The 14314-nt window shown below is 46.0% G+C and overlaps 1 protein-coding gene across 1 annotated transcript; it reads right to left on the reverse strand.

Moving 5' to 3' along the window:
- Nucleotides 1-1969: 1969 nt before the first annotated feature.
- LOC120842853 lies at nt 1970-2746 on the reverse strand. The gene has a single exon (XM_040214041.1). It carries the CDS (start codon nt 2744-2746, stop codon nt 1970-1972), a length of 777 nt encoding a protein of 258 aa, XP_040069975.1.
- Between the last annotated feature and the right edge of the window lie 11568 nt (nt 2747-14314).

Consider the following 14314-nt stretch of genomic DNA (forward strand, 5'->3'; position numbering starts at 1 on the left):
AAGAAATGCTTGAATGTCCTTGACACTTTGGGGGGTTGGGAAGTCGCGTACAGCTGCAACTTTATCTGGGTCAGGCCTGCACTCTCCCGGTGAAATTATGTGCCCTAGAAACTTCAGCGACCGCCTACAGGCTTGCGTCTTCGTCAGATTGATGGTAAGCCCAGCGTGGGCGATCCTAGACAAGATCACTTCAATATGCCGCAAGTGATCTTCAAATGAACTGGAGTATATCAAGACATCATCCAAGAAGGCCATGCAAAATTTGTGCTTGATTCCCACAAGTACTTTGTCCATGAGAGCTTGGAATGTGGCTGGTCCGCCAGCCACACCAAAGGGCATCCTTTTGAATTCAAATGTACCCTTGTGGCATATGAATGCAGTCTTGGGGATATCCTCGCGGCGGACAGGAATCTGGAGGAAACCTTGGGACAGGTCGAAGCATTGTGAACCACTAAGCTCTGCCTAACTCTGCCAGTACCCAGTCTGTCCGTGGCATTGGGTATACCGGAACTTGGGTTTTAGCATTGAGCGGCCGGTAATCAACAGCTAGTCGGTATCCTCCCGACTTCTTCGCAACCAGGACTGGGGCACAGGACCACTGGCTCGAGCTGGGTTGTATCAAGTCCTGCTGCAGCAGATCTTTGATACAGGAATCCATAATCTGCCTTTTGTGAGCATTGACCGGCCGAAGCCTGCAGCGAATCGGCGCGGAATCTCCAGTGTTCATAGTGTGCTCCATGAGTCCCGTGCAGCCAGGACGTTTGTCAAATAGTGTGCCAAACTTTCCCAGCATGGTTAAGACATCCGGATGCTTTGCATAGTCAACGTCAGGATTGTCGGCGTGCAGCAGATGTCGATCATCTGTAGGCATCTTCTTGTTATGGTAGGCCTGACGCCGGTCATTTTCTCGTAGGGACTGATCATCCGCAGGTTGTTCTCTCTGCACACAATGGCCTTCACTTGACTCGGCGAACAATCGCGCTAAGCTATAGACTTGTTCGTTATTGGCCTGACCGGACTCTTCTCTGGATTTCACACTTCGAAAACGGAATACGCTTCTGTTGTTCAGACCCGATCGTCCAAGCGCTCGAAGAAATGTGTATGGAGATGCCGGTAGCGTTAAGAAAGTCTCTGCCTAGCACTATGTCCCTGCAAAGGCCTGACATGTAGAGGAATCGCTGCTTACGTGATCCCCCTGCCCAATGCACTCGGCATCGTACGGAGCTTGTTGTCTGAGACCAACCGGCTGCAAGACGAAAAAGGCAGTGCTGCTCTTCTCGAACAGTCGCTCCTCCAGCCACCGCTGTCACAATAGCTGCATTTCCTGCTAGACTGACGCTTAACCCGGTGTCCAGGAGTGCGCAAAAGATTCTGTCCCCTATGCGAAGCTCCAGAAGAGGCTCTTTTCCACCGGCTGCTGCAGCTACCTGCACTGACATGTAGACGCCTGCCGGTGCGGCGTCTACTGTCTGCCGTTTTCCGGACAACTAGCTTGCATATGCCCGGGCTCGTTGCAGCGAAAACAGCGAGGCAGGCACCGGCCCCGGCGCGCGCTCGTAGGGCACTGGCGTGACATGTGTCCCAAACCCCCGCACTGGTGACACTGTAGCTGGCGATCATAGCTGTTTTCTTGGGGCACGGCCTGCTGTCGGACTGGGCTGCCGAAACTGCCGGAACCCATCTGGGACGGTGCTACGCTGTGAGCCTCGACAGCGCCGAGTTGGTCCCTGTAGTACGAAGGTTGCAGGGCCGCCGGATGCAGGCACCAGGGGTACGCGTTCGGAGCAGCGAGGGTGGGCGTGGTCCACGCTGCTACACTCTGATCCGTCACCGGAACTGGACTAGTCACTGGCGTCGCCGTTCGAGTCACCGGAACTAGGCCAGGCACTGGTGTCGCTGTTCGACTTTGAAACACAAAGTCCCGGGCCACTTGGTTTGAAAGTTGGGGAGGGGGTACGTATTGGAGACGTCACCACACACGCTCCATTAATCCATCGGCAGCGTCGGCGAGTTCCTTGAGCGTGGCGAAGGTCCTTCCTTCAACGAGATCCCGGAACTGCGGGTGCATCTGTCGGAGTACACTCTCCACCTTCTGCGCATCTGTCACAGGATCGCTGATCCTGTCGTAGTAACTGCTGATGACATATATGAACTGCTTCAGGTTTTCCTCGGCGTGTTGAGTTCGTTTCCGCAGTTCCTCTTTCAGTCGCTTCTTCTTGTCCACCGGCGCAAACTGACTATGGAACGCGGTGACGAAGCTGTCCCAGCTCGTAAACTCCCCCGCGAAGCGAAACCACAGCTTGGCACTTTCGTCGAGAACTGCGGGTACGACACGGCTGATGCGATCCTCTGGCTTGACACCGTGGATTAGGCAGTAACTCTCGAGCTTCTCTATGAACCCTTCTGGTGACTGTAGATCTCTAAAACCAGAAAACCTGGGAGGCTGGGTGGAGATCCACAGGGCATGCATGGGATCTTGACCGGGCGCTCCGTTGGTCGCAGTGGCGGCTGGCGTTACCAACGGAGAGGGTAACAAGGGCTGCAAGGGCTGAAGCGATAAGGGCTGAGGCGACAAGGGCTGAGGCAGCTCAGGGTCGAGCTCACCTTCTGCAAGCTCGATGGGCGCGGCAATCAAGAGCTCGCGTATGTGGGCAGCAATCTGTTCCCGATGGAGCGCTGAACCATCCGTTTGCTGCATCATCCTATGGAGAAAGTCTGGCGGCACGAAAAGCGGTCGATGAGACATCTTAGTATCCCGGACGAGCCCCCACTTGTCAGGTTTCAACGTCTCTTAACACTTGCTCTAAGACACCCGTAAATCATGGCCGCTCATTCCAACCGCCAGAACCAACTGCCCCCGAGCTACCACTTCTTTCTTCTCAACCCGGTGGCTCGGCTGTGCGTGGCAACGGTCGACGAGTCTCGTCGGCCAACCCGATACCTTACAATACCTTTATTTAAGACATAACTGTACAGAAATGTCTCAGGGGACATGGCTGAAGGCATAAATGCCTGACGGGGCCATGCCACCCTTTTGGCAGCAACGGCAGCAAAAACATAAAACAAAGGAGGGGTGATACAATTTCATTCCAAACTAATAATTTATTAGAAAAAAACGAGTAGATCACAAAACAACATAATGGGAAAGGACAACTGCTAGCTATCATCCTAAGCATTTTGCTTAAAACATATCCGGTTTTATTCCCCTGTGAATAAATGTTCTTTTACAGTATTTTTATATTGATAGAGTGATCGTACGCAATCCAATGAAGCTAAAATATACGGGTACTGGTTTAAATGTTCTGGCATCAGCAAACCCAACCTCTGGTCTTCATAATTCGTTCGCAAACGCGATTTTATTAATAAATGTCGCCTTAAATTATGCGGCTATCTTTCGCGTGGTACTTAGCATAAAACACCAATTTATTGAGCTGAAATCGCCGCCCAATTTTAAATGATAGTTTGTAAATATGTAGATTTCTTACGTTGAGTATTTGATACGTCCTAAATTATGGTTGCCGTCCCTGCATGCTATATATATTCCTGCCTCGTCTTCGGATATGTCTGCCAAGTGTTCAGCGGCCATTAGATGCACAATTTGCTCCCTTCGGATGCCATTGTCGGGTGGCCATAACAAGTGCACCTGGTGCATTTTGTACTACACAGTTTTTCTCCAATAGGGTAGGTGATCCAACTCGTTTATTCTTTCTTATTTCTGCATTGACTGCATATTCGTATTACAACGGTTAAACCAGCTGAACTACGAAATTAGGGAGAAAGGAGTAAAGACAGGTGATCGCTGGACTACCAACTATTTAATCTTTAATAACCGTTGTAATATGTACCACCAACTAGCTCAACTTCTACCCCCTGTATATTCGTGGTTTCACCCTAAACATTATGCCCGGTTTCCGTTTCTATTTTTAATGCCCTGATTATATTTACATCACCTGGGCTTTCCTCAATTTTTTTTAACTATAATTCCGACGGCCTCCTCCGGATCAAGTTTTCTGTGGGTCTGTCAAATCGAGATGGGCCACATCCTCTTGGTTGGGCGTTTGACCTCGTATTCACTTGAGATGTTAATGTCCGCAGATAGGCTTTTCTTTAGTTTCGCAATCTTTTTTGTACTTGTGCTAAGAATGATGTAGCCAGATCTGAATGGTTCTAAACCTGCGTCTGTGAGCCCGCATTCTGCTGGGTCAAATTTATTCCCCAGAATGCCAGTCACTGTCAGATGTTTGTGCTGTAGTTGTGCCTAACCGCTGGTTGTGCGCACCACATGTAACTTTTATGTCCTTTCGTTTCTACTTGTCACACCTCTCTTGTTTGTTGTGTTGTTAAGTTTTCCAAGGAGTATTTTTGGTCTGCTCATTTTGCATTAAAGAGCATCTGCCATTTTGTTCCCGAGATCGATATTTTTTAAATGTTTCAATGCTACGCTAGAGGAAGGCGTCTTTCTTGAAGATTTTTTTCCGATAAGGATCGTCGCTTGCTGCTGTTTGAGTAAGAAAGCTTTTAAAAGTTTCAAATGAGTAGCTGATGCTATCTCCGCAACCGTCTCTTCAAAGTCTCCTTGGAACAGTTATACCAGTTGAGTCAAAGAAAGCGAACCGCGGTTTGAAAGGACCGCATAAATTGGTCTCTTAACTTATCGAGCTGGCAGTTACAACAAAGGTGCTCGAAGGTAGTCCATTTATTATTGAGAATGTGAATACATGAGTACTGTGGATTAAAAAAAAATATAAAAGTTGGCTTTGTCTATGAAAAAATTATCGCTGAGGCATTTTTTCTTAATATGATCAGAAAATCGCTCTGAGCTGTTCTGGAATTTATTACGACTAAACTATAGGCTAAATCTATATTAAATGCAGTTGGCTTCCCTAATTAGTTACTTTATTTCGCACAATTAAACGCCACAGTGACGCAAAATATATTTTAAGTGTATATGAAAAGTATTGGAAAAGCATAGTTTTTTAAGTTTCGTGATACACGCAGGTGAGTCAATCTTTCCCCAATTTTAGAGAACGTTTCCACCTCCACAAGACACATTTGTAGCAAATCATAGCGTGATACGTTGGGAAACCGGTTTCTATAGTGCCATCAAACAGCCATCAAACAGCCATCGACCCCTTTGACTCATGCGGTACATATACGCGGTGTTCTTGCTTCATCTGTTAATCGTATAGGCTGTTGCTCCCTTCATCTCTTAGGATTCCAACGGCAATATCTCCAGTTTTGTATAGTGTAACAAAAGAAACTGTGTTGTTCAAAAGTTAAGACACTTTTAAGTCGAAGAAAAGTACAAAGGGAACAGCGTCTCCTATTGTGACGTTCTCCTACTGTTGTCAGTTTCTTCCATTTAAAAGCTTCGAAACTTTCCGCACCACCACCTCAGGTATTACAGTGTAAATAATCAACACCAGCTCACCTGCACACTGAGTGTTATTTAGTTAATCCTCGGATGGTCGAGAATCTGGGCCGGCTTGCTGTAATCAGCATCTGAGTTTAGACGCTGCGAAAGAAAATGTTTCAAACATTAGGCGCGCTAGAGCTTGAGACTCGACGTCACGTGCCACTCTGCTCTTGCGCTAGCTTAGGCGGTGCTTTCTTTTACACAGCCTTAGTGGAGACGTTGATTCTAGCAAGCAAGCACTGCTGCTGTCAGTTCTCGGCGCTGCCGGTTGGGTTGCTCTTTGAATTTCTCCTCTTTTTCCCGTAATTCAGCTATAATTTTTACCGAATGTCTGCCTCATATTGTAGGGGTCATATCGGTTTTCGCACACTATGTAGAAAGCGTTTTTACTTTTTGCACATACTGCGATTGATCGTCTGGTAAACCGTCTTGATGTCACTTCATCGGCCCCTCCAGTCGTCGATACGCGGGCTTCGTCGTTCGGACACAACCACACACTTTTGTGCAGGGTTGGATTTGGAACTAGTAAAGAAAGGTAACTTTAGCAAACCGCTACCATGTTCTATGAATCACACTACCGAGGCCTTTGAACAGAGCTTTTAAGCGAAGCCCCAGTGATACCGTGAGAGCTTGGCGCGCACTTAAAAGCCTGCTTTAAATGCTCCGGTAGTGAGGTGCACTGAATACGGTAACATTTTGTTAAAAAAAATTCTAGTAACTGGGTTACGTCTCCCGTTCTCTGCCCGTATGGAGAAATCATGTTTGGGTTTCACCGGCCTTCACCCGGCAGCCCTTCTCTATTCGACGTAACGCCGACACGGTCGTTGGTTCAGCCCCGAAGAAGTATCCGCTCCTGCTTCAGGTGTCGCACGCTCCAAGAAGCTGAGAAACTCGCAAAGTTGCAGCTAGGCGTGCTGTCGCTTTACGAGTAGATATAGGCCTACTGCACAGAGGCTTTGAACAAACTGTAGCGGCCTCATTTTGGGTAGAACAAGCTCACCTGATTGAGCTTCGCTTATGACACGTTGGTTGAGCTTTTTTAATTATGTCTGGTGCTGAAGAACAAAAAATAAAAACACCTTTGGACGCCAGAAATCGGCCAGACTCAACGCCACAAGACAATAAAAGGTGCCATATTTATGACACCAGCACTAGGGTACGCGCCTCTTATCTCTGGGTGGTGACGCCAAAACACCTGTGTCGCGACGCTTTCATTTTTCTTTTTCTTTGTCATGTCTACTTTGGAACGCGTGAAAAGGCATCTCTTGGCTCACGCTCTTAGCGTCTTAGCTTTGACGGCGTTCGAATTTTTGTTGCTTCTTTGTATTTTCGTCTTGATATCACGCTCCGCACCAGAGCAGGCACGCTTCTGCATGCGCGACAGTTTGAGACGCTAATGTATGTACTCTCCAAAAAGAGGCCTAACAAGTCCCTTTTCGCAGCACCGCCTGGGCAACGCAGGAGGCCGAAAAGAGAGAGCAGAGGAGACAAGTTCTCGCGTGGACTTCCGTACACCGAGCACTGGTTTGAATTATCAGTGGATAGACGCAAAGCTAGTGTCTTATTTTTTTTTTTTTTTTGCTATTTATTATTTGAATTTGTTCGAAGGCGAAACGCTGGCGTCTCGCGTTCGGCATTCGCGTTCGAAGCGTCAACTGAGACAGAGGAAGTTCTTGTTAAGGTTGTTTTTCCAACCCTTTAAAACAAAACCCGGTGTTCTGATATCCCCGCGTGCTCTCCTCTCCTCCTTCTCCTAATATTTTTTTTTTCCGGTGCATATTTGCCTTTGTTTGCACTGCACTCGTCGAGCGCGTTCGAATGTAACAGCCAAACACCGGTCGCCGGCATCCTCCGTTCGACAAAAGCAGCGGATTCAAGGGCTGTTAGACTTAGGTCTACCCATTAATCATTCCAACTAGAGCTTGGCTTTCTAAAGTACCAGCGTGCTCTTCTTTTTCTCATATTTTTATCGTTTCTCGGAGCATGTAGTTTTTGTAACGGCGGCCACAATCTTCAATTTTTTAGATATTGTATTTTATCTTTCCGAAATTGCCTCCGATCGCCCTGATAATATTAGATATTGAACTCCCGCTAGTTTACACCCTTTTGTAAGAAATCGGCCGCTGCGCAAAAAAAACAAAAACAAAAAAAAACGATTTTATCAGGTTCCAAACTTGCCCTTGGGGGGCAGGTAGAAAAATGCAAGGATGGCTGCCAAACGGCTAACTGCCATCCAAATTTCTTGCGCACATTAAAACAAAAGAACTTGAAGTGCTTAAGTTTGAAACCCCATAAGATTGTCGCGAGCGCGCTTTGTCACATGCTTCATAAAGCCAGGTTCACTGCTTAGGCGAGAGGTTATACGTGTAGAGATACTTTACGGCGAAACTCAGTGGGAGCTCTCCTTGAATATATTGGCGTTAATAACTTTAAATTAAATAAAAGCTAGAGTGCTGAACTTTGGAATATTCTGAAATGGTTCCCCAAGATCCTCTGCTCGCTAGTTTTAACCTCATCAAGCCCCTGCGTACAAAACGTACACTTGCAGTGAGAATCCAGGTCCTAAAAATTGTGTTCAATCCTAAACAGAAGCTCGCCGAAGGAAATATCACCGGACAAAAGCTTGCCGCACGGAAGCTCAGAGTGGGGAAGCTCGCCAAGAGATGGCTCATTGGACAAAACCTTTTCAGATTATTCAGAGAACCAGACAAAGGCTCACCGTTTTTCCTCGTTGACCCGGAAAAAATCCCACAGAGATAATATTGTTTCGTTTTTACATAATATTATATAATATACGAACTACCCAAAAAATCATATCAATAAAAAAAAAGTATACATAATTTGCGAAGTGTTCAAGATGAGTTCTTGTAGCACAGAGGAATAAAGAGTTAATGTGAACTGTCTTCATGAACTAGACACTAAAAAAAAAGAAATAACAAGATATATGATACGCACATCGTAAAATAATTATGACTAAACATATTAATCTAGTAGGTCACGACTCCGGTCCGTTAGATTACGTTTTGGTAATATATAAATATCACATACCCACGGAAAGATTTGTAGTTATCGCTTCTTTACAGCTGGCGGTACTTTGACTTTGGATGCGTAATCAAACAGAGTACTTTTTAGACATATGCGATTCGCATTGCTGCTTTATATACCACGCATAAAGAATGGACACCATTGTACCAGCAATAATGGGAAGTGAAAGTTTGCGTCTTTTATAGGTTTTGCGATGATGTCAAAATACCGAGCTGTTAATGCGTTGTTGCTTTGTTGCGAAAGACATTACAGTGACGTTCCCGTTCTTAGTCCTGTACTTCCTACGGACCAGCCAAGGCTATGACGCATAAATTGCATTTCCTAAGTTTCTTCTACCGCTGCACAAACGGACCCTTGTCGACTACGACCTGGCAATGCCAGCACAGGTGCGATCTCTTTCTTAAAAACAGAACGCGCCAGGTGACTCAGAGGCTACGCAGTCTTCATCGCCACCGTGGAGACACTTCTAGCCTCCTTCCAGGGTATCGGATTACGTAGCATCCTCAAGATTCCGGCACATCAACTGCCTTCGCCATCCCTCGGTAGTGGTGCCCCATCGAAAAAAAGCAACAATATACCGTGCCCGACCAAAAATCAAATAGCGAAAAAGTTATCCTGCACATACTAAGTGTTTTATTTATATGCGCAGTAATATTTCCAGAACCTTTTTATAGTTTTTTTACAGGTACCTACAGACAAACTTTATTTTGCTTTCATTGACTTCTATAAAAATATTTTTTTGTTCAATAAAGTTTAAAAACCAACCTTTAGTATTTCACAAATTTCAAGTAAGAATACATAAAAGGGACTGTACTGAATCAAATTTTGTATGAATCTAGCCAATAACTTAATGATCCCATTTCCTTCAGAGAATAATAAATAAATGTCCAGCTCTCGCCTTAACGTGCATCTTTCCGGCAGCATTTCCCATGGCAAAAACTAGCCATTTACATGTTTAGAAACATATGTGTCTAAACGACGTTTTCACGAGGCTTAATATTTTGCATTCTGGTAGAAAGTTAAGTTTTGCAATTTTTGCACGGCGTGTCATTCCTTAAAGAGGAACATACGAAGGACCTTCCAGCCTCTTCATTCTGAGGAAAACGTTTAGTTAACAGTCTAGGTACCCATATCGGGAAGGTCAAAAGGTACATACTCTCACTGAATCTGTCACCGTGGCCAGGAAAACAAAAATAGAGGTGAATCTCTTCCATCTTAATGCGGAAGGTTTTAGTCTTCATCCTAGATGCCTCATAAAATTTGAAAGCGCTAAAAAGACGAGGACAAAAAAGAAAGGCGAACAGGACGAGCGCACAGACAGCCTCATTGAGAGACTGTCTGTGCCAGCCTAATTTTCAAAATACCACGATCGTGGGGAGGGCCCGTGAAAAAGCTGCGAGGGAAGTCCTTGAAGCGCATGCTATAAAGAACGAAAGCACCGAAGGCTGTATCAGCCAGCCGTCGATTTTTCCGCATCAAAAAGAGAGTGATTTTATTGACGTGTGGTGATGAGTGACGCCACTGAGGGATTCAGTGTATTTTTATCGGAATTTGTTTGCTTTAGCTGTTCTTAAATAAATGTTCAGTTTAGAGTAAGCGCTCGTTCTGTTCGCCTTCCTTTTTTGTCGTCGTCTTTGTTAGCATTTTTTAAAAATTATAAGTCATGAACCAACTCTCCCGCTTCGCTACTTTAATCGTAACATGTCTTCATTCTGTTCATAAAGCGAGTTATACATAATGCCATTGACCTATTCCCAGGATTCGGCCATTAAATTTGCCGTGGAATATGAGACGGATGGCACCTTGCCGTTCCTTGATGTGCTGGTGAACCGACGAGGACAAGATCTGACGTTTGCGGTGTACCGAAAACGAACACACACCGAACGCTACCTCGATTTTGTCTCCAACCATCCAACGAGTCATAAGGCCTCAGTGGTTTCGACCCTACTGCGTAGGGCAACGACTACCTGCTCGTCGGAAACCGATAGAAAACCGATAGAAAGAAGGAGAACAAGATCATAATTGAAGACCTAAAGAAAAATGGCGACTCTAGTAGCTTTATTGAGCGCATCGCCCGACGCCAAGGTTTGGCCAGACAAAACCAGACGCCAGTAGAAGAACGACAGCCCCATCGAGTCGCGCGCATAAGCGTTCCCTACGTAAAGGGAACCAGCGAAGCGCCCGCACGAGTACTGGGAAAGGAAGGTATTTTGGTGGCCCACAAGCCCACGTCCACACTGGGAAGGTTTATGCCAAGACCGAAAGACCGTCTACCAAAGGAAAAAACACAGGGCGTGGTTTACACCATTCCTTGCGCAGAGTGCCCCGCAACCTATATCGGCGAGACGAAGAACTTTTCCGAACGTATTTGCCAACACAAAAACGACCTGCGGAAGTTTGACAGTGAGAGCAGCGCCATCGCCGAATATTGCGATACCCTAGACCAGGGGTCTCCAAACTTTTTGGCCAACGGGCCGCGTTGGGGACCTGTCGCAGTCTCGAGGGCCGGAAAACAAATAAATATTATAAGTCAGTAAAAACTATATTAATGAGCCCAGATGAGCATTTAAATAGAGGAGCTCAAGTTGCAGTAAAAACGAGAAGTAATCAAAGGTGTATTGATACATATACTTTATTTCCAAATTCAGCATATAGGTAATTGTGACACACGATAAGTGTGACCCAGAAAACTCACCAGGCATAAATCAAAGCGCATAGGAACTCTGCAATATTAGCACAGATAAAAAAAATGATAACGGTGAAACTGTTATGACAATATGCAATAGTTATGACACATGACTGATATCAAAATATTCACGAGAACGCAAAGGAATTTTAACGTAGTTACAGATATGAAGCAGGAGACTAAGCACGGTGAACCTGATGATGACAACATACGACTATATGTCACAAAACACTAAGCAGTATTTTAGCCGGAATGCATCAGAATTGTGACACATTTACCCGGACATGAAGTGCAGGACTAATGCGGGCGGTGTAGCTGATTCTTCGACTTTATTATTTCGCTGAACTGCGGCTGCAAGCTTGATGAGCCAATAATTAGGAGGGACTTCAAGTGTTCATCATCAGCTCTGTATTCGGATTTTACGTACTTCATCCTTGAAAACGTCTGCTCACAAAGGTATGTAGTGCCAAAAAGCCGATACATAACAGTGAGCAAATTGTTTCAGGGATGGAAATTGCTCAGAGCCCAAGGATTTGTAGAACTGTATCAAATTTCCTTTGTAGTTTTCCTTCAGAATGTCGTTTGACTGTAAGTCAATGACTTCTAATTGAAACTGACTCGGGAGCGCATCCACATCGCAGTTAGATCGATCCTGGAACATCTGTATTTCCTAAACTCTCCCATCGAGGTCAGAAAACCGTTCAAAAAATTGCTTCTGAAGGTCTCGGAGGATTTCCATTGCGAAGAATGAGGGGAATTCCGCATCAGTCTCTGTACAGAGCTTTGCACAACAGGAGAAATGTTCATAGTTCTGGTTTCGCACCTGTATTTCGAAGAACTGTAATTTCAGCCTAAATCCTTTAATATCCATGTATACACCAACTCATGTTTACAAACAAACCGGAGCGCCCCTAGCGGACGCCACCGGCGCCGCGCATGCGCGGTGGATGGTGGGCAAGAAGCCCGCCGTCGCCCATAAACAAACCATTGAATTCCGTTGTTGTCGGCATCGGTGGGAGTCCCCGTGCTCTTTTTCGCGTTGGAATTGTTGATTCTACGTCCTCCTAACAATGTCTGACTACTTGAGCGGCTTCAGCAAAACTATCGAGGCAAAACTTTGCGTGAATAATGTGACGTGCGGCGATTCATTTCACGTGGACGCCGCAGAATGGGCGCTAAAGCCTGACTCCCACGATGAGATTCTGCTCGCTATTTTCAGTCGCGACGTCGCTCGGACTGCAAAAGCGTGGACCGTAGCTGAGATGGTGGACATCGATACTGAAAACCGCAAGTAGAATCGGGCATTACAAGTCGGTGATGGCCACTGGTAACAATGATCAACAACTTCTTGTATCTGTTTACACTTAGCCGACTTACCCCAGCCAACCTTCAAAAGTGTTTTGAGGCCTGCACTTAGTTCTTATCGCAATTGCCGGGTCAACGTTTGGTTTACGGGCCGCTGTCGTTTGAACGAACTGACGACAAAAAGCAGCCAAGTTTGAAAGAGCAGACGACAGTTCGAACGCACGCGCAATAGAGTACGGGCAAGAAACACCGCGTCCCGCGTCAACAAACCATTCGAATGTCACGTTGTCGGCGTCTGTGTGAGTCTGCATACTTTTTTCGCGTTGGAGTTGTCGATTCTACGTCCTCATCGCAATGTCTTACCACTTCAATCGCCTGAGCGAAATTATCAAGGCTCGTTACGCCGCTAAACTTACCGTAAATAATTTGACGTGCGGCGATTCATTCGCATGAACGCTGCAGAATGGACGCCAAAACCATGATGAGATTCTTGTCGCTATTTTCGGTCGCGACGTCGCTCGTGCTGCAAAAGTGTAAAAGGTAACGGCGATGATCGACGTCGATACTAAAAATAGGAAGCGGGAACAGACCAAGCGTAACAAGTAGGCGATGGCCACCGTTACCAATAATTAACATCTTGTATCTACTGTTTACACCGAGCCTACTTAAGTCTTTTGAGGCCTGCAATTACTTCTTATTGCAATCACCGGGTCAAAGTTTTGTCTACGGGCCGCTTTTGTTTGAACGAGCAGACGACAAAAAGCAGACAAGTTTGAAAGAGCAGACGAAAGTTCGAACGATCAGGCGGCCGTGTGAATTTGAAGACGCACTGAATCCGTGGGTGGTCCGGACAACTTGGGGGTTTTCTCTCGTTCAAGTTGGAACAAAGCAAATACATCTGGCGACCACAAATTGTGGCCCGCACACGCAATCCTAGTTCAATTGCGTCTGTGTGCAACCATTTGCACACAGACGCCCTTTTTACGGCTGCTATCCACGTTCTCGGACGAACGGAGGGTTCAAAAACACATGAAAACTGATCTTCAAACCTTTCCAGACTCTCTTGGTAAAGCCCCCATCGCAGCATTTTGACGAGAAGGCAGGTTTTTTGTCTCGTTTCTTCCAAAGGAACACAGGAATGCATGTCTGGCACGGCGACTTCTGCCCACCGCTCCAGACCGGAAGTGCGTCCGGCGCGCCACCACCGCGGCGTGACGTAGGAGAGTTGAGTTGGTGTATACGTCATGAATAAGGCTTGTCTCGCCTTGCAACCTCACATTCAGCTTATTCATGTGCTCCGTCAGGTCTACACAGAACGCCAGTTTCCAAAGTCACTCACTGTTCGACAGCAGTGGTTCGGGCCAATTCTTGTCTGCGAGAAATTTCCTTATTTCTTCTCTAAGGTTGAAGAAACGCGACAGCATTTACCGAAACTCAGCCATCGCACTGCTGTGTAATAGGTCACGTCTACAAACTCCGATTCACCATTTTTTAGGAGTTCACGAAACTGGCGATGATTAAGCCCATGCGAACTGATGTAATTGACGGCTGAAACCACAGGTTTTAAAACACACGATATGTCCACCTATTTCCCACAGAGTGCCTGCTGATGAATCATACAGTGCAGAAACATTGGATTTGTCAATCCACCAGCCTCAGCGGCTTTTGAGATTTGTCCAACCAGACCCTTCCTTAACCCAGGGATATTCTTTCCTCCATCAATTGCCACCGATATTAATTTGCCCCACTCCACGTTGTATTCCGATACAGTCGTTTCTAATTCTATGAAGACGTACTGACGCTAGTTCTTCGGTAACGTTGAACTCACTGTCCACACCGCGAATGAACACTAGAAGCAGTGA

The sequence above is a fragment of the Ixodes scapularis genome, unplaced genomic scaffold (genome assembly GCF_016920785.2).
Source record: "Ixodes scapularis isolate PalLabHiFi unplaced genomic scaffold, ASM1692078v2 ptg000834l_1___fragment_1__unscaffolded, whole genome shotgun sequence".
Lineage (NCBI taxonomy): Eukaryota > Metazoa > Arthropoda > Arachnida > Ixodida > Ixodidae > Ixodes > Ixodes scapularis.